The 26,418-nt window shown below is 53.2% G+C and overlaps 2 protein-coding genes across 14 annotated transcripts; both read left to right on the top strand.

Annotated features, from left to right (window-relative positions):
• The first annotated feature begins 2,357 nt into the window (after positions 1 to 2,357).
• LOC102401307 (CMRF35-like molecule 6) lies at positions 2,358 to 17,062 on the top strand. Of its 11 annotated transcripts, none has more exons than XM_045164746.1 (5): positions 12,017 to 12,162; positions 12,341 to 12,439; positions 13,124 to 13,231; positions 14,073 to 14,260; positions 15,745 to 16,118. In XM_045164746.1, the coding sequence occupies exons 2-5, from the start codon at positions 12,379 to 12,381 to the stop codon at positions 16,039 to 16,041; spliced, it is 654 nt and encodes a 217-aa protein (XP_045020681.1). In that variant the 5' UTR covers positions 12,017 to 12,162; positions 12,341 to 12,378; the 3' UTR covers positions 16,042 to 16,118. The 11 variants fall into 11 exon arrangements, with proteins under 11 accessions (XP_045020680.1, XP_045020682.1, XP_045020679.1 ...); XM_025279441.3 differs by having other exon boundaries at positions 12,038 to 12,162; positions 12,902 to 13,231; XM_025279444.3 differs by lacking the exon at positions 15,745 to 16,118 and adding an exon at positions 14,623 to 15,735 and having other exon boundaries at positions 11,949 to 12,439; positions 12,902 to 13,231; positions 14,149 to 14,260.
• A 127-nt stretch (positions 17,063 to 17,189) lies between these two features.
• LOC123465550 (protein CD300H-like) lies at positions 17,190 to 22,769 on the top strand. Of its 3 annotated transcripts, none has more exons than XM_045164741.1 (3): positions 17,190 to 19,492; positions 19,918 to 20,280; positions 21,122 to 21,648. In XM_045164741.1, the coding sequence occupies exons 1-3, from the start codon at positions 19,432 to 19,434 to the stop codon at positions 21,631 to 21,633; spliced, it is 936 nt and encodes a 311-aa protein (XP_045020676.1). In that variant the 5' UTR covers positions 17,190 to 19,431; the 3' UTR covers positions 21,634 to 21,648. The 3 variants fall into 3 exon arrangements, 2 of the variants coding, with proteins under 2 accessions (XP_045020676.1, XP_045020677.1); XM_045164742.1 differs by lacking the exon at positions 21,122 to 21,648 and adding an exon at positions 22,455 to 22,769 and having other exon boundaries at positions 18,487 to 19,492; XR_006640744.1 differs by having other exon boundaries at positions 18,944 to 19,492; positions 19,957 to 20,280; positions 21,122 to 21,298.
• Positions 22,770 to 26,418: the final 3,649 nt, after the last annotated feature.

The raw sequence follows: 26,418 nt of genomic DNA, 5'->3' as shown, positions 1-26,418 counted from the left end.
GGTCATAAAGCAGAGTGACACCTTTAAAAGCTCTAATATATTTTTCTGGGTCCTCTAAATAGTCTCCCAGGTCTTCCTTGATTCTTTGTATTTCTTGATAAGAAAAAGGCTTATTAACTCTCACAGACTGATTATTTCTCCCAGTGGGTGTTTCATAAAGAGGCAACAGCTTGTGTGGCTGTTCCTCAGTCTCTCTGGCTGCTCTGCGCATATGATCCCAGGGATAGATTGGAGAAACCTGTTTTTCCTCTTCTCTTTGTCTCCTGTCCTCCATCTCATCTCTTACTTCGATGGTCTGAGTTTCTACTGAAACCAGAGTAGTCTGAGGTCGTACTGAGACAGGAGTTGTTTGGACCTCCATGTGGGCAGTTTGAGACCAAGGCAACCCTTCTGAGGGGGGTTCTCTGGCTTTCAACTCTCTTTGCTCAACTTGGAGGCCCAGGTATGGGGGCAAAGTAAGAGGACAGGAGGGAGCTGAAGGTTTCACACCCAAATCTATACCCTTAGGACATAAGTCTGGCATATTTGGCAGAGAGAAAAAGGGCAACACATATGCTACTTCTACCCATTTCCCTTGTTCCTTACAGAACTGGTCTAATTGTAGAACAGTATTATACTTAAGAGACCCTCCAACTGGCCACCATTCGCCGTCCTCCAATGGATACTGTGGCCATGCAGTATCACATAGGAAGACCAGGTGTGTCTTCTTTAAGCCCCGGGGATCAAATCTATCCCAGTTTTTCAGGATACAGTTCAAAGGAGTGCGGCTGGAATTGTTAGCTCCCATCTGTAAGAGAGAAAAAAGCGACCATGGCCATTTTTCTACCGGAGGCGTCCCTCCCTGCTCTAGATGGGGGTGTAGACAGATGTTACACCAAAAGCTTTTCCTTCCTGGTCGGACTTAGTCTGTCCCTTACCGACGCAGGCACAGTCCACGTCCCTCCCAGTTCTACCACCGAGATGGGGTGAGGAAGTACTAGGGGTAGACCTGATAGCATCCCTACTTGATGTCCAGCTCTTCACCTTTAACCTTGCTTGCCTCTGATGTCACCCGGGGTGAATCAGAGTAACCTTTTGGAATGCCTCCCAAGCTAAGACTACTGGGGGAAACATTTGTCACCTGAGTGCCTGTGCATGCCCCTGAGTATTTCCTGACCACAATAAGACCGACACGAACATAAGACTGAGATGTTCTTTCCAAGCATCACCATACCAGTATAACAGCCTCCTCTGATCCACTAAGAGCCTGCGTACCAAAGGAAAAAACCCATTGCAGTCCCAATCTGAGTAACCTTTAACCTCAGAGATGTTCTTGGAGCTAGAGCTCCATCTAGCTTCCAAACTTTCGATTCCTAGCGAGGCTAGGCTCTTTCTTGACTACCAATCCAAGTTTGGGACCTAAGCCACAGTACACAATTACAGTATAGATCACAAGTCCCTTGAAAGTTTATGATCCGATAGATTAGGTTAGTACTTCTAGTTCCCAAGGAGTTATGAAATGGTCAAAGAGACCGAAAAGTTTGACCGAGAAAGGAGAATTCGGTCCACAGGCTTTGCCCATTTCTGGTCGATTCCTGAAGGAGACATTGGGTGCCTCTTGGCATTGGCAGGTCAGTATAAGCCCCCCGCCCCACCCCCGACAGGTTTCTGCCATAAGCCTTATGATATCACCATGGAACCGCAGAGCAGGGCTCCTTACTTGCTTCACGCAGGGCATGCCATTCATTCACACAAGCACACCGTAGAGTTAGTAAAGCACAGCAGAAAACGTGTTTGCTAAGAGAACAAAGAACTAAAGCTCCAAGCATCCTTACCTTGTCCTGAAGGATCCTGGACGAGCCCCCAAGATGAAAGGTTGTTGTTGAATCATGCGAAGACACCGGGATTCTTGGCCCCCGGAGGAGAAGAATTCAATCCGGGGCCAGAGATGAGGCCTGATCGCTCAGAGCTTTTGTGTAATAAAGTTTTATTAAAGTATAAAGGAGATAGAGAAAGCTTCTGACAAGGGATCAGAAGGGGGCTGAAAGAGTACCCGCTTGCTAGTGTTAGCAATGAAGTTATATACTCTCCAATGAATCCAAAGAATGTCTGGAGGTTGTAAAGACCTCACCAGACCTACTCCCATAATTTACATTTTAAGATAACAGAATTAGCCAGAAGGTTTAATTCAGAGACTGTCCTCAAGCAGGATACATCCTTGTAAAGACCAGTTCTACTCCCATAATTTACATTTTAAGATAACAGAATTAGCCAGAAGGTTTAATCCAGAGACTGTCCTCAGGCAGGATACATTATTGTTATCTAATCCTAAGGAATGTAGAGAAGGAAAAAAAAAAGTTTGTCCTTTCTTCCTCCATGAGAATTCCCAACGCCTCTCTCCTTGGGGACCCCTAGACTCCTTATCAATCTGCCTAGGAAATGACTCTCTCATCGTCATGACTCGTCCATTTGAAGCAGCTGAGCCTGGGGGAATTTCACCAGCTTTTCATTCAGGAAACGTATAGAGATGAACAAAGTAGCAAGCACTAATTCAGGCAATGGTTCCAACCATGAACAAACAGAAGAAAGAGCTCAGCTTTAAAAAATTGTTTTCCTTGAACATTAAAATTGTTTTCCTGTTCTGGGTCTTTGCTGCTGTGCGGGCTACTCTGTAGTTGTGGTATGCAGGATTCCCTTGGTGGTGGCGTCCCGTTTTGTGGAGCATGGGTTCCAGGGCTCAAGAGCCTCAGTAGTTGGGCTTTCCTCGCTCTAGAGCACAGGCCGATCAGTTGTGGCAAATGCTTAGCTGCTCCATGGCATGTGGGATCTTCCTGGATCAGGGATGGAACCCGTGTCTCCTGCATCAGCAGGCAGATTCCTTACCACTGAGCCACTAGAGAAGCCCCAAACTCGGCTTTATGGCACTCACATACCAGCTGGTTGACACAGATAATTAACAAACACGAGAATACAGGTATGCAGACATGCAGAAATGTCAAAGTCCAAGTAAGTTGAAGAGTATCTTGGAATAACATCAAATCAGGTAAGGTGTTATTGGAGCAGTTGTGAGGGGTGACTTCTGTCAGGCTCCGTGAATAAGGTTGTATTTAACTGAGATCAGAAGAAAGAAATGGAGTGAGCCCTGTGGGCATCTGGAGGAAGAGCCTTTGAGCAAAGGGAAGGCCAGGTGAAAATGTCCTGCCAGGGGAGCACTTTCGATGGGGATCCAGGGAAGACTAGGGAGCAGATGCCTGCAGGGTCCGGTGGTGCCGTGTTCTCCAAGAATCATGCTCCAATCCTGTTTCCCAGCCTGAGCAGGAAAAGACAGACCAGGACAGGAGAACTCAGTCTTCTGAAAGCAAGGGAGACCTGAGAGAGGCGTTCACCATTGATCCACTCGACAGCCCAGGAGCTGAACTGCAACACGCACATATTGTGGAAAGACTCCGGGCCATGAGGCAGGATGAGGACCCTGCATTCATGGGGTCACAGCCCAGCAGGAGACACACCGGGAACCCCAAATCCCAGGCGTGATGAAAGCCTAGGGGGTGTCATAGGCGCCAAGAGACCATAGATGGGGAGCCAACATAAGCTGGGAGAGTGGATGAGAGTGTCCAGTCGAGGATATTGGTGGGTCAGGCAGGGGAGCAGGGATTCAAGGGTCTGGACCAGGCCGGAAGTGAGTAGGGCAGCAGCCCGGGGTGGATCTGCAACAGGGTGTTGAGGCCGAATGCTGGGCCTTTGGATGCTGCCAAGAGCTATGTGGAGGGAGCCAGTCAGAACACGGGGCTTCGTCCTGGGACGGGCAGGCATCCAACCCTGCTGTGCACTGGGACTCAGGTGTACTGCCTGTGACCAGAACTGAGGAGAGTCAGGATCTGCGGGGGAGCAGTGGGAGACCCTGGGGTGTGCAGACCAGCTTGAGAAACTGGAATAACCTACCCGAGGGTAGGACAGCAGGGCCCCCACCCCCCACCCCAATACCCAGGAAAATAGGGCTTAAAGGTCCAGCATGGCACTTGAACAAGCCACCATCAGTGAAGGCCGTCTGTCTCCTCTCTGTGGGCCGTCCCCTCCCTCATCTCTGCATCGTGAAGAGGCCCCTGCTCATCAGTGGGGATCCAGGAGAGGCCCCAGCAGCCAGTGCCCTGGGGCCCCTGTTGTACAATCACCCCTCTGTGCCATTGGTTGGGGAGGAGGTTCCTCTGAGCCCCAGGCCCCCAAGTCCTCATCCCTCCACCCAGCATCTTCTCCTCTGACCTCCTGTAGGTTCTCAGTCTCTCTCTGGTTCTCAAAGGGGAGTAGACTCTGTCCAGAGGCAGAGCATGAAAAGGTTGGGAACCGCTATTCTGAGTCGAATGTAGGCAGTGAAGGGCCCAAGACACGGGAAGCCACAGCCCGAGGGATGTGTACCCCGGGGAGAACCAGAGCCAAGGTGGAACATAAGAAGTTGTCTGGGGTCACAGGACAGACTTGCGGGGCAGGAAGTGGACTTGGGGTCCCACAGGCTGCCTGCAGTCCCAGGTCATGGTGACACAGACCCTGGGTCGTCCCCACCAAGGCCAGAGAGGATGGATGAGCATGGCATCCTCATCCGAGTGTCCATCCTGACAGCAGGGAAATGATGTGACACGGAAGCTAAGGCCCCACAGAAGAGGAGCACAGCTTGGTGCTGCTGCCGGAGCGTGTGTGAGACCAAGAGAGGACCTGCTGTGCAGGGTGGGGAGGGGGCAGCCTCCTAGACTGGGGGACCTTGGACACATCAGGTCGCTGGATTGAGAGGAGCTGAGGGCAGTGGGTCCGAGCACCTGGACCAGTCGTGCCCCTCCCTCTAAGCTTCCTGCCCCCTGCCCCCTGAACCACCTGAGCTGACCTGGGATGGGACCAGGAAGCAGAGAGGCCCAGAGAAGCAGAAGTGAGGACTGGAAGTGAGTCCTCTGAGAGGCTCCGCCCTGTCCCTGCCCGGGGCCTGGTGCTGCTGCAGGTGACATCCCTGCTGGGGAAATGACCCGAGGGGCAGGGCTGCGTGGCTGCCTTCAGCTCTGCTGCTGCTCCAGCTCCCACGTGATTGGCTCAGCCCTTCCTGGGGGAGGGGAGGGGCAGGGCTGGAGCTGGGTGAGTGGGGGGCCAGCAGCGGAGGACGAGGAAAAAGTTCAAGAAGGGGCTGCCACCTGTCTCAGCAGCGAGTAGGAGGGGTCAGGGTGCGAAGCAGGTGAGGCTGGTCCACTGTGCTGGTGGGAGGGGGCACTGTGAGGGTCAAACCTCAACAGTCACAGTCAGAGATGACCTCTTGGGGCACCACACACACACACACACACACCCTGAGTTTTTCTGTCTCCACGAAATCCTCTCCTCTGTGAGGAGGGACCTCCTTCCCCCTTCTTCCACCCCTGGGTCTGAGGAAGGGCCTGCCTCCTGCCTTGGCCTCCTCCAGACCCCACGGGCCCTCGATGGACCTGCATCCAGGGCTCCCCAGACCCAGACTCACTCGATGGAGTTGGACTCGGTTGTGTTTTACAGGCTGTTTGTCCCTGAGTGGCCCCCGAAGCGTGACAGGCATCGTGGGGGATCCATGACCGTGGAGTGTGAGTACCAGGAGGCGTTCGTGGATGACATCAAATACTGGTGCAAACACCCGTGTATGTCACCATGGAGGATTGTGGAGACCAGAGAGTCAGAGAGAGAAATGAGGAGGGGCCGCGTGTCCATCAGAGACCGTCCTGCAAGCCTCACCTTCACAGTGACCTTGGAGAGCCTCAGAGAGGAGGATGTGGGAACGTACGGATGTGGGATCTATGTGCCACTTTCACGTGACCCCACCCTCCAGGTGGAGGTGTCTGTGATCCCAGGTGAGCCTGAGACGCCAGCTCTAGGGCTGCTGACATACCTGGGACCCTGACCCTCAGGAAGGACCTGGAGCGGAGGGTGTCGTGGGATCAGTGATCAGGACCCAGGCTCTGAGTGGTCGGCAGGCACACAGCACACGTCCACCTCTGGTTCTTCGAGACCTCCTCTGTGTCCACCCCTGACACACCCTCACACCTGAAGCTCTCCTGGGTGGAAAGGGAGGGGGAGACACCCTGAATCTGGGGGCCTGCTGCCTTACCGTCTTCACAAGGGTCAGGTTCACTCTGAAGGTGACCCTGTGTCTCTTCCCGGGCTTCTCTGGCCAGCCCTATGGGGCGGGGACCAGCAGGGCCAGCAGAGGGCATTGCAGTGTCGTGGAGGGCTCCTGGGGCCCCAGCATCGTAGTGGTCGTCCTGGGGGTCTGCAGCAGCCACGAGAGGGGGGAGGCGGAGTCCCGGAGCCCACGTGGGGCCTTGGATGCCTTGGAGACCCCTCCCCACTCCAGCCTGACCTTGCCTATCCCTCTTCCTCTGGCACCTGGCACCCAAGGAGGAAACCCAGAGGAGCCCATTGGGTAGAGAAGGATGAGGAACAGGGCTCTTAGGAGGTGTTATGGCCCTCAGTGGACCGCCACGTGCTGCAAATGAATCTTTAAACTTTTCTCTCTTTCTCTTTAGCTGTGCTGGGTCTTGGTTGCTGCACGCGGGCCTTCTCTGGTTGCAGCAAGCAGGGCCTGCTCTTTGCCGTGGTGCTCAGGCTTCTCACTGCGGCGGCTTCTCCTGCTGCGGAGCACGGGCTCTAGAGCCTGGGCTCAGTCGTTGTTCATGCCTAGTGGCGTGTGGGATCTTCCCAGAGCAAGGATCGGACCCACGTCCCCTGCATTGGGAGGCAGATTCTTTGCCACTGGACCACCAGGGAACCCCCAATAAGTCTTCTTTAACAGAAGGCTGGTTTCCTAAGAACCCAGTCACGATACTCTGTCCATATATTCCCTTTCTCCCCTGACTTCTTGTTCTGAGGTTGTGCCCGGTTCCCCTGAGTTCCTTCCTGTTGGTTGTTGCTTCTCTCTCACGAGGGAGGTTTCCTTTGTATGTTTCTGTTTACAAGAAAGGAACCCAGAGTTTACTGGCTCCGCGGGGTGTGTCGGGGAAGGGTTCTGTCCACTTACCTCAGCAGAGGCCACATTTCACGGGGTCCACCAGGTTGATATCTCTCTAGATCTTTCTGGTCATGCCCTCCCACGGAGAGGACTGCCTGGGGCCCTGGGCCTGGCTGACAGATGATACAGGGTCTCCTGATTCAGCTCAGGCTCAGCTGCAGGACTTTGCATTTGAGCTTCGCTCCAGCCACTCCCCTTGCCCGTGACTGTCTGCCCCGTCTCTCTGTGTTAATCCCTAAAGAAAACGTGTCACCCCATTTGTCCCGTGGCAGGGTGGACCAGGAGGACAGAGGTGTGGCTGTGCCTGGGGGTGACCTGGAGCCAAGTGCCCTCTCCACACTCTCAGATCCCCCGGGGAGCAGGGCCATATACCTCTGACAGTGCCCACCTGGCCTGCGAGCATCTGGAGAGGGGCAGGGAGAGGGGCCCAGGGTGTTGGTCAGGTCTGGGTGTGGCCAGGAGGGTGGTGGACACAGCACATCCATCCAGATGTTGTGAGTGACCTTGACTGTGAGTCAGAACCACACTGGGACAGAGCGGGGTACCCAGGGGGTGAAACGAAGCCTGATTTGTGTTTCTCCCTCAGTCTCTATGACAGCCACCAGCCCCAAGAGGTCCACAAGCACCCCTGAGTCTCCCACTACCTTGGCAGTGCCCACCTGGAGCGCTGTGTCCAGCAGGAGGCCCCTAATCCCGGCCAAGCGCATCGGTAATGGACCCCCATCCCAGGACATCTCACCTGGGTGATTTCTAGGTGAGACTGGGGAATAATAGGCAAGTCTTCCTTCACCAAGGACCCTAACTTTTTCAACAAATTCTGTAACAAGCAGTAAAGGTCCTACTAAGTGCCAGGAGCTCTCGTTGACTTGGGATCCAGCACCAAAGCACACAGACACAGTCCTGCCCGGACAGAGCCGTGTTCTAAGCGGCGATTCACACAGTGAGCAGATCGGCACGTCGGTTGTGTAAATACACCATTCACTGATGACTGCTTGGAGGAAAATGCCACCTGTGGAGGGGCCAGCATGTGTGGGAGGGTGGTGGAGTTTGCTGGTTAAAACACAATGATGAGAGGGCCCCTAATTGATTACAGACGCTTGAATGGAGGCCTGCAGGATCTGGGAGCCAGGCATGCCGGGATCCTCAGAAATGAGGCACCAGGCACAAGGGGGGCAGGCTGAACAAAAGGCCCCCAGCCCAGGGCAGGGCAGGAACAGATGCTCTGGGCGTTGGTGACCCCTCTGTCCCCTGGAGCCCTGGTCATCTGTATCATCTTGCTGAAGAGCCCTGGCCTCTGAGGGTGCAGAGCTGCGGGGATCACTCTTTCATCAGCCAAGGACTTTGAAGGACTGGAGCTTTGGAGACCCTGGGCAGGTACCAACTGCTCACTGAATAAGACGGAACAGTCCCTGCTCTCAAGGTGGCTGTGCTCTATTGGCTAGCAGACGTCAACCAAGTCTCCCCAGTATTGGGTTCTGCACCCTAGACTGCAAAACCCCCACCTGAGGAGTGTGTTAGTTTTTCACTCATGTCTGACTGTTTGTGACACCCACGGACTGTAACCCACCAGGTTCCTCTGTCCATGGGATTCTCCAGGCAGGAATACTGGAGTGGGTAGCCATTCTCTTCTTGAGGGGAACTTCCTGACCCAGGGATCGAACCTGGGTCTCTCCTGTACCATACGCAGATTCTCTACCCTCTGAGCTGCCGGGGAAGCCCCCATGAGGAGGGCTCAAATAGAAATCCTCCTAATGCCCAGGTTCCCCTTGGATCTCCAGTCTCCCTCACATGGTTCTCATGGCTGCATCCACCCTTATGTCCACAGTCCTAAGTCTCAGGGGCAATTCTTGAAGATCAGGGTCCAAAGTCCTTCAGGTGGGGCTGCTCTGTGTCGGGTTGATCCTTGTATAGATTCTTGCAGCCACAGAATCTGGACGCGGGGCAAGCAAGGTGGAGACACCAGGGCCTCCCCGAGGATGCTGCTCACTCTCCGTCCCCGTGTCCCCCTTGGCCCCTGCTGGGCAGCGTCCACTTCCTGCTCCTGGTCTTCCTGAAGGTGCCCGTGCTCCTGGGCATGCTCCGTGCTGCCCTCTGGGTCAACAGGCCTCTGAGGAGCTCTGCGGACAGACAGAGTCAGTCCATTTACAAGAACTGGTAGCCCCCATGTTCATCGTGTCGTCTTCGATGATGCAGTCGGACCACTGGATGGAAATGACCTTCTGTCCATCTGTCCTGTATCACCCTCTACCTCTCTTTCAGAATACTGTGTTTGTGAATTTCCTTGTAGCTTTCTTTCCTTGTCCATGATTCTCTAAAACCAAAAGGATACCTCCTCTATAGGTGTTTCTGAACTGTAACTACAGCTCAATATAGAGTACAGAGCTTCCAGCTCATCCGCGGAGCATCATTCATGCACTGAACTCTCCGGCGCTCTCTCTGCAGTCTTCAAACCCCAGGAGTGTGGGAATCCTGCTTTTGGGTCTGTGTTGATGGATCCAGGGAGTTCCATGGTTTCCCACATGATCCGTGCTACCATAATCACCCACCGTCCACAGGTCTCGGATCCATCGTGGGGAATCTTCCGGTTGCTGAGTGTGTATATTTAATTATGCATTCTGAAGCTCAGGAAATAAATAGCAATGCAGAGATTTGATGGTCCAGGGGACCAGCATGCATGGGACCTGAATCCAAACTCCATTCTGCACGAACCTCCACACCCCACTGTTCTGTCTAATGGACCAAAGGGCCATGTTGGGTTTCTCCAATTGGTGTGAATTCAGAACAGAACTCAGCATTGCACGGAAAATCAGCTTATTCCCCTCCCCATGCCCAGTCAAACTGGTTAGTGTGTTTAGGTCCTTTGCGGATGGCTGGTAGAAGAATAACAGTACAGAATTTATGCAACCATCACAGAATCCTTCCTTCCTCCTATTCAAAGGTAACTCAAGCCCCAACGTCACCCCATCATTCAAGGCCCATGGTGATAGACCTGCTTCAAGTTTTAAATGGATTGAGGAGCCATGAGTGAGTCTTCTAGTCAATAGCTTAGTCTCCACGACTTGTAGAGGCAAAGACCTGGGTAGGCTTCCCACACTTTCGGCTCAAACTGCATCGTGATGAACTTGCCGGCACCAAAGATCTCTGAGAGGCAGGCTATCATCTTGACTCATCTATCTGAAGCAGCCAGGACCTGGGGACTTGCAGCCACTTTTCATGCAGCAAATATATGGGGAGAGGACTAAAGTAGTAACCGCTAACCTAGGCGTTGCTTCCAACCATGATTAAACAGAAGACAGAGCCCAGCTTTTGGTGCTCACATTCCACTTGGTGGACAGAGAGAAAACAGACACCATAGTCCAGGTATGCTGACATGCAGATGTCCAGGTCCACACTGAAGAGTATCTTGTAGTAACGTAAGATAAGAGGAGGTGCTGTTGGTGAGACAGCAAGGGATGAGTCCTATCAGCCTCGTGAAGAGGGTGATATTTAACCAAGTCCAGAAGAAAGGAATGCAGTGAGCCCTGCGGGTGCCTGGAAGAAGAGCCCTCAGCAAAGGGAACTTCAGGTGCAAACATCCTGCCTTGGGAGCGTTTGAGATGCGGATCCAGGGGAGAGCAGAGGGCAGATGCTTGCAGGGTCCACTGGAGCCATGTTCTCCAAGATCATGGTCCAGTCGTGTTCACCAGCCTGAGTAGAAAAAGGAACACCAGGATTGGAGATCCTAGTTTCCTGAAAGCAGGGGAGTCCTGAGAGAGGAATTCAGTCATTGATCCCTTAGCTGAATTACCACAGGCTATGCTGGAAAGACACTGGGCTTCAGGCAAGATGGGGACCATCAACTCATGGGGCCACAGCCCAGATGGAGACACACAGGGAGCCACAAATCCCAGGAGATAAATCCAAGAGGGGGTTCAAATGATCCAACAGGACATATGACAAGAGAACCAACCTAAGCTGGGAGGGTCAAGGAAGTTGTAGAGTCAAGGGTGTCAGCTGTGGGTCAATGTGGGGAGAGTGGCAGCCTGGGGGTGGAGCTGGAGTCAGGATGAGGTGGCTGCGTTCTGGGCCTTGGCATGCTGCCATGAGCTGTGGGAGAGGCCTGGTCAGAACACGGGGCTTCATCTGGAGATGGGCAGGAGTCAGGGGGTGATCGGTGATCGATGAAGCAGAGTGAGCCGGCTCTACTGCACCCCTCCAGCTGCACACTGGGACCCAGGTCTACTGCCCGTGCCCGGGAAGTGGGGAGAGTCAAGACCCACATGGGAGGAATGGGAGACCCTGGTTTCTGCAGACAATCTTGAGAAGCTGAAAAAACCTACCCGAGGGAAGAACTGCAGTCCCCCGTTACCCCCGTCCCACTGCCCAGGAGGATATGACTTGCTGGCTCTGCACGTCATGTGAGCATGCCACTGTGAGTGTGGACGGGAGGTCTGTCTCCTCTCTGTGGGCCGTCCCCTCCCTCATCTCTGCACTGTGAAGAGGCCCCTGCTCATCACGTGGATCCAGGAGAGGCCCCAGCAGCCAGTGCCCTCACCCACCTGCTCTATGCCACTGATGGGGGAGGAGGCTCTTCTCAGTCGCAGGTCCCCAGCTTCTCATCCAGAGTTCTCTCCCCTGGTCTCCATTCTCAGTCTCTCTCTGCTTCTCAACGGGGAGTAGACTCTGCCCAGAGACGGAGCATGAAGAAGGGTTCTTGGAGGCTTGGGAACCGCTGTTCTGTGTATAATGTGGGCAGTGAGGGGCCCAAGAAGGGGGAAGCCATAGCCCTAGGGAGGTGTACCCTGGGGGGAACCAGAGACAAGGTGGGACGTAGGAAGTTGTCTGGGGTCACGAGGCAGATTTGCCAGGGAAGGAAGAGGATTTTGGGTTCTGTGAGGGCAGAGTCTTGTGGTCGCCTAGAGCTGCAGGTGGGGAGACAGTGACCCCTTGGTCGCCGCCAGGACTGGGGAGGATGGATGAGCATGACATCCACTCTCGGACTTCCCATCCTGACCACAACGAAATGACGCATCGCAGAGGGCGGGGATGTGCCACGGAAGAGGAACCCAGCTTGTTCCTGCTCTGTGGATGGGCGTGTGAGACTGAGAGAGAATCTGCTGTGGGTTGGGCGAGGAGGGTCAGCCTCCCCGATCGAGGGTCCTGGCACGTGTCTAGTCGCTGGACTGAGAGGAGCTGAGGGCAGCGGGTCCTTGCCCTGGACCAGCCGTGTTGCCCTCCCCCTAAGCTTCCTGCCTCCTGACCTCTGGACCATCTGACCTGACCCAGGACGGGACCAGGAAGCAGAGAGGCCCAGAGGAGCAGAAGTGGGTACTGGGAGGGACTCCTCTGAGGAGGTTCAATTTTGTCCCGGCCCAGGGCCTGGCGCTGCTGCAGGTGACATCCCTCCTGGGGAAATGACCCCGAGGGTCAGGGCCGGGTGGCTGCCTTCAGCTCTGCTGCTGCTCCAGCTCCCAGGTGAGTGGCTCAGCCCTTCCTAGGGAGGGGAGGGGCAGCGCTGGAGCTGGGTGAGCAGGGGGAGAGGGGAGAAGTTTCCAGAAGGGGCTGCCACCTGTCTCAGCAACGAGCAGGAGGGTTCAGGGCATGAAGCAGGTGAGCCTGGTCCACTGTGCTGGTGGGAGGGGGCGCCTGTGATGGTCACACCTCAACAGTCACAGTCAGGGATGACCTCTTAGGGCACCACACACACACACACACACACACACGGAGGTTTTCCCATCCTGGGCTCTTCTGTCTCCGAGGACACCCTCTCCTCTGTGAGGAGGGAGCTCCTCCCCGTCTTCCTCCCCTGGGTCTGAGGAAGCCTCCCTTTCTGCCTTGGCCTCCTCCAGACCCCACCGGTCCTTCAGGGACCCGCATCCGGGGATCTTCTGACCCAGGCCCACCTGATGGAGAGCTGGACCTGGTTGTGTTTTTCAGGCTGTTTGTCCCTGAGCGGCCCCCGCAGAGTGATGGGCATCGTTGGGGGATCCCTGAGAGTGGAGTGTCGGTACCGGGAGGAATTCATAAACAATACCAAATACTGGTGCAAACACCCATGTGTGTTATTGAGGAAGACGGTGGAGACAACAGAGTCAGAGAGAGAAGTGAGGAGGGGCCGTCTGTCCATCAGAGACCATCCTGCAAACCTCACCTTCACAGTGACCTTGGAGAACCTCAGAGAGGAGGATGGGGGACTGTACCGGTGTGGGATTAATGTTCCATTAACACTTGACCGCATGTTCGAGGTGGAGGTGTCTGTGACCCCAGGTGAGCATCCTCCACCCTCACTCCAGCACCAGGCTGGTCACCCGGACCCTCAGGAAGGAAGTGGGACAGAAAGGCTGGGCCAGGATGACCGGGAGGGGGTTGGGCGGTGGGCCTGGCTATGGGTGGTGTCTTGGGCCCACGTTTGTTTGCACACATGCACATCTCTGTCTGTGAGTGGGGCCACCCTAGAGCTACACGTGGACACCGTCAAGGTGGGCATCTTCCTGCTTCACGGGCTGGTGGGCATCATGCTCTGAGGTCCAGGCTGCCTGCTCTCCTCACAAGGGCATGTCCACTCTCAAGGGGCCCGTGTCACTTTCTGGCCTGTGCAGGGTCCTGCCTATGGGGGGCGCACTCTCACAAGGCCCCACTGCATACAGGCTGGCCTTGAGCCTGGGGCCCTGAGGACCTGAGACGGGCCTGCCCCTGAGCCCAGGGGTGGGACCTGCTCCAGAGCCCGCATCTGCACCGGGCTTCTCCACCACGATCCTGCTTCCAATACATACCCTGCCCTTGTGCTGGACCAGAGGCCACCAGTGACCCTCCAGTGTTCTGGAAGGACCTCCTGGGGCTCTGGGGTTTCTCTTGTAACCCCAAGGAAAGCGCAAAAAGGAACCCCTACTCTGTCCTTCTTGGACTCACCCTGCCCTGCAAGGCTGACCCTCTCTGTCCCTCTTGCTTTCTACTTGGCATTGACCTTGCTCACCTGCCCAGGGTGCATCTGGAGGGGTGGGGGGAGGGGAGCCCAGGGTGCTGGTCAGGCCTGGGTGAGGCCATGGGGAGCAGTGGACACGCACATCTGACCAGATGGCCTGAGTGACCTTGACTCTGTGAGTCACAGCCACACAGGGACAGAGTGTGGGACCCGGGGAAGGAAACGGGGCCTGCCTTCTGCTTTGCCCACACCCCTGCTACAGCCACCGGCCCCGAGAGGTCCACAGGCTCCCCAGGCTCTCCCACGAGTCTGCCAGTGCCCACCTGGAGCACCGCATCTGGTCAGGAGACCCCCGATCCCGTCCAAGCTCCTCGGTAAGGGGCCCACGTCCCAGGACATTGGCACCTGGGTGGCTTCTCCTCTGGGTGAGGGGACAGGTGGGGGGATTTGGGTCTTCCGTCTCTGGGCCCCTCGTTTATTCCCACACCGGACTGCAAAGGTCCTACTGTGTGCCTGGGGCTCTGCCGTGGATGCAGGTAAGACCCCCCAGGCAGGATCCGGCTCTGATGAGAGTTGTGCTGTAAGGGGGAGGTCACGCCCTGACCAGTCCACACAGAGTTCCTATGTAAATATGGTGGTTTGTGATGAATACTATGGAGAGATACCAGCCGCTGGGGTTCGGTGAGAGTGTTTGTGGGAAGGTGATTAGATTTGCTATTTAATACATGATAATCAGGGACGCCTGGCTGAATCATTTGAGGAGACACCTGCAGGATTTGAGGACCCTGGCATTCAGGGTTCCAGTCAGAGAGAAAAGTGAGTGCAAATGTCCCACAGAAGGAGCCTTCAGGACCCCGGCCCAGGGCGGGGAGGAAGCAGGTTCCCTGGGCATTGGTGGCCGCTGCACTCTGTCCCCTGCCTCCCCCCAGCCCTGGTCATTGGTGATCTCTTGTTGAAGGCCCCAGGGTCAGAGGGCAGAGAGAACGAAGGTGGTCATTTATTCATCCATCAACTACCATGCACTTTTTTTTTTACTTTGACTTTTCACCATAAAACTTTTCTATTTAATTTTTATTTTATATTAGATTACAAAGTATAGAGTATATCACAACTTTTAAAAATTAATTTATTTTTTAATTGAGGGTAATTGTTTTACAGAATTGTATTGGTTTCTGCTGAACACCAACATCTATCAGCCATGATTATTAGAGTATTACAGAAACTTTTAAGTATTGACCTTTGGAGATACGTCATAGATGCTAAGTCATGTCCAATACTTTGCGACTCCATGGACTGTAGACTAGCAGGCTTCTCTGCCCATGGACTTTTCCAGGCAAGAATACTGGAGTGGGTGCAATTTCTTAATTCAGAGGATCTCCCTGACCTAGGGATCGAACCCACGTCTCTTAGACCTTGGGTCTTTGGAGGTATCAGGCTGGTACCAGTTTCTCCCTGTGAATAAAGCAGTCCCTTTCTTTTTGGGAAATCTGTTTACAGGAGAGCAGACATCACACAAAAAAGCCTACTACTGATTACTATACCCTGGAAAGGCTAACCTCACATGTGGAGGGCCTTGGAAAAAATCCTTCTTCTTCCCAGATCCCTCCAGGATCCCTGGTCTCCCTCATGTGATTCTCACGGCCCCGTCCACCCTCATGCTCACAGTCCTAATTCTCAAGGGCTATTAATAAGCAGAGACAAGCCAGCAGAGGGCCTTAGGGTGGGCTGCCCTCTCCGGGGGTGATGCTTACGTGGATGGTCCTGGACTCAGGGCACAGGGACGGGGGTGGGGAGAGACTGTGGGACCAGGGTCCCCACTAAGGATGCTGCTCCCTGTCTGTCCCCATGTCCCCCACAGGCCCCTGCTGGGCAGTGCCCACTTCCTGCTCCTGGTCTTCCTGAAGGTGCCCCTGCTCCTGGGCATGCTCGGTGCTGTCCTCTGGTTCCACAGGCCTCTGAGGAGCTCTGCGGACCGGCGGAGGCAGTCCATTTACGGGAACCAGTAGCCCCCATGTTCATCGCATCCTCTTCAATGATGCAGTCTGACCGCTGGATGGAAATGACCCTCTGTCCAGCTGTCCTATATCACACTCCACCTCTCTCTCAGAACTTCTTTGTAACTTTTTTCCTAGAACATGGTTCTCATACATCCTAAATGTAACCTACTCAATAGGGTCTTCTGAACTGTAACTGCAGAGCAACGTTGAGGACGTACCTTCTGGTTAACTCACAGAGCATCGCTCATTTACGGATCTCTCGGGCGCTCTCCCTGAAGTCTTCATCCCCAGGAGTGTGCAAGCCTTCCTTTGGATCTGTTTTGATGGATCCGGGCAGTTCCATGGTCTCCCCCACCATCTGCGTTACCACAATCCCTCACCTTCCACAGGGCTCAGATCCACCGTGGGGAATCTTCCAGTTGCTGAATCCGTCTAATTAATTATGCATTCTGAAGCTCAGGAAATACCAATGCAGAAAGTTCATGAGTCCTTTGGGCCCACTGAAACTGAGTTCTGAGTCAAAATTCCATTGTTCACAAACCTTCATAAGCCTCTGCTCTGTCTAATGGACCAAAGAGTCATGTTGGGCTTCTCCAATTGGTGTCAGTTCAGAACAGAACCCAGAGTTGCCTGAAAAATTGGTTATTCCCTCCTCATGCCCAGTCAGACTGGTTAGTGTGTTCAGGTCCTTTGTGATGGCTGGTAGAACAGTAAGAGTACTCGGTTTATGCAGCATAACGGAGTCCTTCCTTCCTCCTGTTCAAGAGTAACTGAAACCCTTTCCCACCTCATCATCCAAGGCCTGTGGTTTTAGACCTGGTTCAAGTCTGGAAATAGATTGAGGGGCCATGACTGTTTCCTCTGTTCAATAGCCTAGTCTCTCCTACTTACAGCAACAAAGAAAGGCTTGAGTAGGCTGCCCACCGATTTCAGTTCAAGGTGTATCATGATGAACTTGTGGGCACCAAACATCCCCGAAAGGTAGGTTATCGTCATGTCTCGTCCATTTGCAGCAGCTAAGCCTGGGGGAATTTCACCAGCTTTTCACTCAGGAAACGTATAGAGATGAACAAAGTAGCAAGCACTAATTCAGGCAATGGTCCCAACCATGAACAAACAGAAGAAAGAGCTCAGCTTTAAAAAATTGTTTTCCTTGAACATTAAAATTGCTTTCCTGTTCTGGGTCTTTGCTGCTCTGCGGGCTACTCAGTAGTTGTGGTGTGCAGGATTCCCTTGGTGGTGGCGTCCCATTTTGTGCAGCATGGGTTCCAGGGCACAGGAGCCTCAGTAGTTGGGCTTTCCTCGCTCTAGAGCACAGGCCGATCAGTTGTGACAAAAGGCTTAGTTGCTCCATGGCATGTGGGATCTTCCTGGATCAGGGATGGAACCCGTGTCTCCTGCATCAGCAGGCAGATTCTTTACCACTGAGCTGCCAGGGAAGCCCAAGAGCTCGGCTTTATGGCCCTCACATACCAGCTGGTTGACACAGATAATTAACAAACACGAGAATACAGGTATGCAGACATGCAGAAATGTCAAAGTCCAAGTAAGGTGAAGAGTATCTTGGAATAACATCAAATCAGGTAAGTTGTTATTGGTGCAGTTGTGAGGGGTGACTTCTGTCAGGCTCCACGAATAGGGTTGTATTTAACTGAGATCAGAAGAAAGAAATGGAGTGAGCCCTGTGGGTATCTGGAGGAAGAGCCTTTGAGCAAAGGGAAGGCCAGATGAAAATGTCCTGCCAGGGGAGCACTTTCGATGGGGATCCAGGGAAGACTAGGGAGCAGATGCCTGCAGGGTCCGGTGGTGCCGTGTTCTCCAAGAATCATGCTCCAGTCCTGTTTCCCAGCCTGAGCAGGAAAAGACAGACCAGAACAGGAGAACTTAGTCTTCTGAAAGCAGGGGAGACCTGAGAGAGGCGTTCACCATTCATCCACTCGACAGCCCAGGAGCTGAACTGCAACACGCACATATTGTGGAAAGACTCCGGGCCATGAGGCAGGACGAGGACCCTGCATTCATGGGGTCACAGCCCAGCAGGAGACACACCGGGAACCCCAAATCCCAGGCGTGATGAAAGCCTAGGGGGTGTCATAGGCGCCAAGAGACCATAGATGGGGAGCCAACATAAGCTGGGAGAGTGGACAAGGGTGTCCAGTCACGGATGTTGGTGGGTCAGGCAGAGGAGCAGGGATTCAAGGGTCTGGACCAGGCCGGAAGTGAGCAGGGCAGCAGCCCAGCGTGGATCTGCAACAGGATGTTGAGGCCGAATGCTGGACCTTTGGGTGCTGCCAAGAGCTATGTTGAGGGAACCAGTCAGAACACAGGGCTTCGTCCTGGGACGGGCAGGCATCCAACCCTGCTATGCACTGGGACGCAGGTGTACTGCCTGTGACCAGAACTGAGGAGAGTCAGGATCTGCAGGGGAGCAGTGGGAGACCCTGGGGTGTGCAGACCAGCTTGAGAAACTGGAATAACCTACCCGAGGGTAGGACAGGAGGCCCCCCCACCCCCACCCCTACCACAGTGCCTGGGAAAATAGGGCTTAAAGGTCCAGCATGGCACTTGAACAAGCCACCATCGGTGAAGGCAGTCTGTCTCCTCTCTGTGGGCTGTCCCCTCCCTCATCTCTGCATCGTGAAGAGGCCCCTGCTCATCGATGTGCATCCAGGAGAGGCCCCAGCAGCCAGTGCCCTGGGGCCCCTGTTGTACAATCACCCCTCTGTGCCATTGGTTGGGGAGGAGGTTCCTCTCAGCCCCAGGCCCCCAAGTCCTCATCCCTCCACCCAGCATCTTCTCCTCTGACCTCCTGTCAGTTCTCAGGCTCTCTGTAGTTCTCAAAAGGGAGTAGACTCTGTCCAGAGGCAGAGCATGGAAAGGTTGGGAACCGCTATTCTGAGTCGAATGTAGGCAGCGAGGGGCCCAAGACACGGGAAGCCACAGCCCGAGGGATGTGTACCCCGGGGAGAACCAGAGCCAAGGTGGAACATAAGAAGTTGTCTGGGGTCACAGGACAGACTTGCGGGGCAGGAAGTGGACTTAGGGGTCCCACAGGTTGCCTGCGGTCCCTGGTCATGGTGACACAGACCCTGGGTCATCCCCATGAAGGCCAGAGAGGATGGATGAGCATGGCATCCTCATCCGAGTGTCCATCCTGACAGCAGGGAAATGATGTGACACGGAAGCTAAGGCCCCACAGAAGAGGAGCACAGCTTGGTGCTGCTGCCGGAGCGTGTGTGAGACCGAGAGAGGACCTGCTGTGCAGGGTTGGGAGGGGGCAGCCTCCTAGATCGGGGGACCCTGGACGCATCCAGTCGTTGGATTGAGAGAAGCTGAGGGCAGTGGGTCCAAGCACCTGGACCAGCCGTGTGCCCCTCCCCCTAAGCTTCCTGCCCCCTGCCCCCTGAACCACCTGAGCTGACCCGGGATGGGACCAGGAAGCAGAGAGGCCCAGAAAAGCAGAAGTGAGGACTGGAAGTGATTCCTCTGAAGAGGCTCCACCCTGTCCCTGCCCGAGGCCTGGCTGTAGTGGCATCCCTGTTGGGGAAATGACCCCGAGGGGCAGGGCTGGGTGGCTGCCTTCAGCTCCGCTGCTGCTCCACCTCCCAGGTGATTGGCTCAGCTCTTCCTGGGGGAGGTTGGGGGGCGGGGAGGGGCAGGGCTGGAGCTGGGTGAGCGTGGGACCAGCAGCGGGGGGAAGGGAGAAAGTTCCAGAAGGGGCCGCCGCCTGTCTCAGCAGAGAGCAGGACGGTTCAGGGAGCAAAGCAGGTGAAGCTGGTCCACTGTGCTGTTGGGAGGGAGAGCCTGTGATGGTCACACCCCAACAGTCACAATCAGAGAGGACCTTGGCTCCTCCCAGGAACACACACACAGTTCTTTCCAGCCTGGGCCCTTCCCTTCTCCGTAGACACCCTTTGAGGAGGGTACGTGTCCCTCCTCAGCCTTCCCTGGGTCTGAGGAAACGTTTGCCTCCTGCCTCCACCTCTTCCAACCCCACGGGCCCCTTGCGGGACCCACATCCTTGGTGTTCCCAGCCCTGCGCCCCTGGACAAGGAGCTGGTTGTGTTTTCCAGGTTGTTTGTCCCTGAGTGGCCCCAGCAGAGTGACAGGCATCGTGGGAGAATCCCTGAGCGTGGAGTGTAGGTACCAGGAGGAATTCATAGACGACAACAAATTCTGGTGCACATCCCTATGTTTGTGGAAGACTGTGGAGACCAGAGAGTCAGCGAGAGAAGTGAGGAGGGGCCGCGTGTCCATCAGAGACCATCCTGCAAGGCTCACCTTCACAGTGACCTTGGAGAACCTCAGAGAAGAAGATGGGGGACTGTACCGGTGTGGAATCGATGTGTTATCTACATTTGACCCCATCTTCAATGTGGAGGTGTTTGTGATCCCAGGTGAGCATCTTCCACCCTCACTCCAGAGCCAGGCTGGTCACCCGGACCCTCAGGAAGGAAATAGGACAGAAAGGCTGGGCCAGGATGACCAGGAGGGGGTGGGCGGTGGGCCTGGCTATGGGTGGTGTCTTGGGCCCACGTTTGTTTGCACACATGCACATCTCTGTCTGTGAGTGGGGCCACCCTAGAGCTACACGTGGACACTGTCAAGGTGGGCATCTTCCTGCTTCACGGGCTGGCGGGCATCCTGCTCTGGGGTCCAGGCTGCCTGCTCTCCTCACAAGGGCACGTCCACTCTCAAGGGGCCCGTGTCACTTTCTGGCCTGTGCAGGGTTCTGCCTATGGGGGGCGCGCTCTCACAAGGCCCCACTGCATACAGGCTGGCCTTGAGCCTGGGGCCCTGAGGACCTGAGACGGGCTTGCCCCTGAGCCCAGGGGTGGGACCTGCTCCAGAGCCCGCATCTGCACCGGGCTTCTCCACCACGATCCTGCTTCCAATACATACCCTGCCCTTGTGCTGGACCAGAGGCCACCAGTGACCCTCCAGTGTTCTGGAAGGACCTCCTGGGGCTCTGGGGTTTCTCTTGTAACCCCAAGGAAAGAGCAAAAAGGAACCCCTACTCTGTCCCTCTTGGGGCTCGCCCTGCCCTGCCAGGCTGACCCTCTCTGTCCCTCTTGCTTTCTACTTGGCATTGACCGTGCTCACCTGCCCAGGGTGCATCTGGAGGGGTTGGGGGAGGGGAGCCCAGGGTGCTGGTCAGGCCTGGGTGAGGCCATGGGGAGCAGTGGACACGCACATCTGACCAGATGGCCTGAGTGACCTTGACTCTGTGAGTCACAGCCACACAGGGACAGAGTGTGGGACCCGGGGAAGGAAACGGGACCTGCCTTCTGCTTTGCCCGCACCCCTGCTATAGCCACCGGCCCCGAGAGGTCCACAGGCTCCCCAGGCTCTCCCACGAGCCTGCCAGTGCCCACCTGGAGCACTGCATCTGGTCAGGAGACCCCCGATCCTGGCAAACCTCCTCGGTAAGGGGCCCACGTCCCAGGACATTGGCACCTGTGTGGTTTCTCCTCTGGGTGAGGGGACGTTCGGGGATTTGGGTCTTCCGTCTCCGGGCCCCTCGTTTACTCCCACACCGGACTGTGAAGGTCCTACTGTGTGCCTGGGGCTCTGCTGTGGATGCAGGTAAGACCACCCAGACAGGACCCTACTCTGAGAGTTGTGCTGTATGGGGGAAGTCACGCCCTGAGCCAGTCCACACAGAGTTCCTATGTAAATATGGTGGTTTGGGATGGGTACTACGGAGAAATACCAGTCACTGGGGTTTTGGTGAGTGTGTGGGAAGGTGATTAAATTTGCTATTTAATACATGATAATCAGGGACACCTGGCTGATTCTTTTGAGGGGAGACCTGCAGGATCTTGGGAGCCTGGCATTCAGGTTTCTGCACAAATAAGACTCCAGGTAGAGAGAAAAGTGAGTGCAAATGTCCCATAAAAGGAGGCCTCAGGACCCGGTCCAGGGCAGAGCAGGTGGCAGAAGCTCTGGGCATCACTGGCCCCTGCACTGTGGCCCCTGCCCCCCAGGAGCCTGGTCAGACGTGTCATCCTGTTGAAGAACCCCAGCCTCCGGGGGCGGAGAGAGCTCAGGGAGTCATTCGTTCATCCATCAACTACTACCGTCACTTGTTTTTTCTAACGTTCACCGTATGACTTTTTTTAATTTAATTTTATTTCATGTTAGAGTATACGGCAGATGTTTAAGGGCTGGTCTTCAGAGGCATCCAGCTGGTATGAGTTTCTCCCTGTGAATAGAACAGTTCCTTCCTTCATGGAAAATGCTGTTTATAGGAGAGGAGACACGACTGATTACTGTACCCCGGATAGGGTAGCCCCACATGTGGGGGGCCTTGGAAGGAACCCTCCTCCTGCCCAGATCCCGCCAGGATCCCTGGTCCCCCTCACGTGATTCTCACCCTCACGCTCACAGGCCTAATTCTCAAGGGGATTGTTAAGCAGAGAGAAGGGGAGCAGAAGGCCTTAGAGCAGGGCTGCTCTGTCCGGGGGTGATCTTCGTGTGGACTGCCGTGGCCTCAGCTCTGGGGGGCGGGGGTGGAGAGACCAGGGCGTCTCTCTAAGGATGCGGTTCACTGTCCCCGTGTTCCACAAAGGCCCCCGCTGGGCAGCGTCCACTTCCTGCTGGGCAGCGCCCACTTCCTGCTGCTGGTCTTCCTGAAGGTGGCCCTGCTCCTGGGCATGCGCGGTGCTGCCCTCTGGGTCCACAGGCCCTTGAGAAGCTGAGAACCAGTGACATCTGTTGCTATGCCTGCTCAGGGTCACAGCCCCCTCTGGTGGACGGAAATGACTCCTGACCAATAAATTCAGTGCCAGTGTCTCTCTCAGAACACTAGGTGAACTTTTGGGAAACTTTTTCTTGCAATGTATCATACAAACAAAAGAATATACCTAATAAATGCCTACTCTTTAAACCAGGAATACCCTGTAACACTTGAGTGTATACCTTGCAGCTTAAGTAATAGACGTCGTTAAAAATTTTGAAGCCCTAAGTTCCTCCTTTAACTTTGGATTTTATATTCATCATCTCCTTTCTTCATGGTTTTACCATATATATGCACATGATTTTCCAGAGTGTGTATGTATATACACGTACAGGTTTGTCAACCCAGCATCTTCTTTGTCAGTTTAATTTAATGTTTGTTTTATAATGGAATAGAGTTGATTTACAATGTTGTGTTAGCTTTAGGTGTACAGTAAAATGATTCTGCTATACATACATATCAGTTCAGTTCTCAGTTCAGTCGCTCAGTAGTGTCCAACTCTTTGCGATCCCATGAATTGCAGCACATCAGGCTTCCCTGTCCATCACCGACTCCCGGAGTTCACCCAAACTCATGCCCATCGAGTCGGTGATGCCATCCAGCCATCTCATCCTCTGCCGTCCCCTTCTCCTCCTGCCCCCAACTCCTCCCAGCATCAGAGTCTTTTCCAATGAGTCAACTCTTCGCATGAGGTGGCCAAAGTACTGGAGTTTCAGCCTCAGCATCAGTCCTTCCAATGCAGAGTTCCAAAGAATAGCAAGGAGAGATAAGAAAGCCTTCCTCAGCAATCAGTGCAATACATACATACACATATATCCATTTTTTAGATTCTTCTCCCACAGAGGTTGTTCCAGAGTATTGACGAGAGGTCCGGGTGCTATACAGTAGGTCCTTGTCGATTAGCTATTTTATTCAATATATATAGTAGTATGTATATGTTAACCTCAGACTCCTAATTTATCCTCCCCTCAGAGCATTCATATATTTTTAACAGTCCCCAAGATTACTTTATTTTCATTTTTTCCAGGTATTTTTAGATATAACTGATGCACAGCCTCCATTTCTCCGTGCGTGCACACCATGCCTTCTTCGTCTCTTCATCTGCTGTGATTGCAGTGAACAGTGTGTGGGATTCTTCGAGACCCTGTTTTCACTTCCTTCTGATACACATCTTGAAGTGGGATGGCCAGGTGATATGGTAGTTCTTCTCTTCAGGTTTTGAGGCACCTCCATGCTATTTTCCATAGTGGTAACGATGCACAGAGATTCCCTTTTCTCCACATTCTTGCCAGCACTTGTTAACTGTCGTCTTCTTGGTGATTGCCATTCTACAGACATGAAGCGATTGGCATTTCCCTGGCGGTTAGTGGTGTTGACTATCTTTCCATGGACCTGTTGGCCATGAAATAGACACTTTGGAAAACTGTCTACTCAGTTTCTCTGCCGTTTTTCTTTTTGGCCACCCCTCTTGGCTTGTGGGATCTTAGTTCCCCAAGCAGGAACTGAACCCATGCCCTAGGCAGTGAAAGAGTGGAGTGCTCGTCACTGGGCTGCAGAGACGAAATTCCTCACCACAATTTTTAAACTGGATTTTTTGTGTGTGTGTTGAGCTGTATGATTTCTTTATATATTTGAGATATTAACCCCTTATCCCGAAGTATGGTTTGCAAATTTTTTCTCCCATTCTATAAGTTTCCTTTTCATTTTTGTTGATTGCTTCTTTTACTGTGCATAAGCTTTAAAATTTGATGCAGTCCCACTTATTAATTTTTGCTTTTATTGATTACGCTTTGGGTGTTACATTAAAAAAATCATTGCCAAGACCAATGTCTCAGAGCTTTGTCCCTATGTTTGATTTCTGTGTATTCTTGGACTTTTTTCCTAGAGTGTTTATCCTGTTTTATTTGTCTAATTGACTCTGAAAACTGGTACAGCGTTGTTACAGTTTTATTAAAAGTCTTGCTATCTGATAGGACATTACTGCACATTGTTGTCTGACATTAGGAGTCTTTGCAAATATTGGCCCTTCCCTCTTCCATATAAATTTTACAATTAATCAAATTTAAAAGGAAGAATAAACTATGTCGAGAAAAAAAACCCACAAGATTATTTCAACTGAAGCAGAAAAAAAAATTTGATAAAATTTAACACCTTTTCATCATGAAAAACACTCAAGAAACTAGAAATAAAAAGAGAAACTCCAACATATAGCAACCCTGCTAAAACCCGACTCCTTCTAGCTTTATGTGTAGACAATCAAATCACCTATAATAATTTGGAATTTGGTTTCTTCGTTTCCAGTTCTCTTTTCTTTTGTTTCTCATTCTATTTATTCCATGAGCCAATCAAATCCTTGAGTCGAAGTCATCCTTATGAACATCCTGGTCTTCCTCCTGCTTTTAAAGGGAAGCCTTTTCATGATTTGCCTTTTTTTCCTTTGGCCGTGCCCTGAGGCTTGCGGGACTTCCCTCATGGCTCAGCTGGTAAAGAATCTGCCTGCAATGTGGGAGACCTGGGTTTGATCCCTGGGTTGGGAAGATCCCATGGAGGAGGAAAAGAATTCCACAGACTATATAGTCCATGGGGTCGCAAAGAGTCGGACATGACTGAGCGATTTTCACTTTGGCATTGAAAGTATGGAGTCCTACCTACTCGATCCCCAGGGAAGTCCCTACCACTGGTTTTAATGTTTGCAGAATGTTTCCTTATAGATATCTTTCCATTCCTAGCTTCTCAGGAAAAGTACTGGATTTGTATATAATGCTTTGCATGTTGTTGTTCAGTCATCCAGTCGTGTCCAACTCTTTACAACTCCATGGACTGCAGCACACCAGGCCTCCTTGTCCCTCATCACCTCCCGGAGTTCACCCAAGTTTATGTCCATTCAATTGGTGATGCCATCCAACCATTTCATCCTCTGTCACCCCCTTCTTCTGCCCTCAACTTTTCCCAGCATCATGGTCTTTTCCAATGAGTCGGCCAGAGTATTGAAGCTTCAGCTTCAGCATCAGTCCTTCCAATGAGTATTCAGGGTAATGTGGTTTCTCTCCTTTATTACATTCAGTTCAGTTCAGCTCAGTCCCTCAGTCATGTCCGACTCTTTGAGATCCCATGAACTGCAGCACACCAGACCTCCCTGTCCATCACCAACTCCCGGAGCTTGCTCAAACTCATGTCCATTGAGTTGGTGATGCCATCCAACCATCTCATCCTCTGTCATCCCTTTCTCCTTCCACCTTCAATCTTTCCCAGTATCAGGGTCTTTTCCAATGAGTCAGTTCTTTGCATCAGTGGCCAAAGTATTGGAGTTTCAGCTTCAGCATCAGTCCTTCCAATGAGTATTCAGGACTGATTTCCTTTAGGATGGACTGGTTGGATCTCCTTGCAGTCCAAGGGACTCTCAAGAGTCTTCTCCAACACCACAGTTCAAAAGCATCAATTCTTCGGGGCTCAGCTTTCTTTATAGTCCAACTCTGACATCCATACATGACTACTGGAAAAACCAAAGATTTGACTAGACGGACCTTTGTTGGCAAAATAATGCTTTTTAATATGCTGTCTAGGTTGGTCATAACTTTTCTTCCAAGTGGCAAGTGTCTTTTAATTTCATGGCTGCAGTCACTATCTGCAGTGATTTTGGAGCCCCCCAAAATAAAGTCTCTCACTGTTTCCGTTGTTTCCCCATCTATTTGCCATGAAGTGATGGGACCACATGCCATGATCTTAGTTTTCTGAATGTTGAGTTTGAAGCCAACTTTTTCACTCTCCTCTTTCACTTTCATCAAGAGGCTCTTTA

Source organism: Bubalus bubalis, chromosome 3, assembly GCF_019923935.1.
Source record: "Bubalus bubalis isolate 160015118507 breed Murrah chromosome 3, NDDB_SH_1, whole genome shotgun sequence".
Classification (NCBI taxonomy): Eukaryota; Metazoa; Chordata; class Mammalia; order Artiodactyla; family Bovidae; genus Bubalus; species Bubalus bubalis.
Note: the sequence above shows the minus strand (reverse complement) of the source record. Positions and strands in the feature narration are given on the sequence as shown.

Bases quoted from the DNA above. Each gene is read 5' to 3' on its own strand.
- LOC102401307 (XM_025279441.3), top strand. From the start codon at position 12,379: ATGACCCCGAGGGTCAGGGCCGGGTGGCTGCCTTCAGCTCTGCTGCTG. The intron at 12,440-12,901 runs GTGAGTGGCTCA...TGTGTTTTTCAG, and splicing joins GCTGCTGCTCCAGCTCCCAG to GCTGTTTGTCCCTGAGCGGC. The intron at 13,232-14,072 runs GTGAGCATCCTC...TGTGAGTCACAG, and splicing joins GGAGGTGTCTGTGACCCCAG to CCACACAGGGACAGAGTGTG.
- LOC123465550 (XM_045164741.1), top strand. From the start codon at position 19,432: ATGACCCCGAGGGGCAGGGCTGGGTGGCTGCCTTCAGCTCCGCTGCTG. The intron at 19,493-19,917 runs GTGATTGGCTCA...TGGTGTTCCCAG, and splicing joins GCTGCTGCTCCACCTCCCAG to CCCTGCGCCCCTGGACAAGG. The intron at 20,281-21,121 runs GTGAGCATCTTC...TGTGAGTCACAG, and splicing joins GGAGGTGTTTGTGATCCCAG to CCACACAGGGACAGAGTGTG.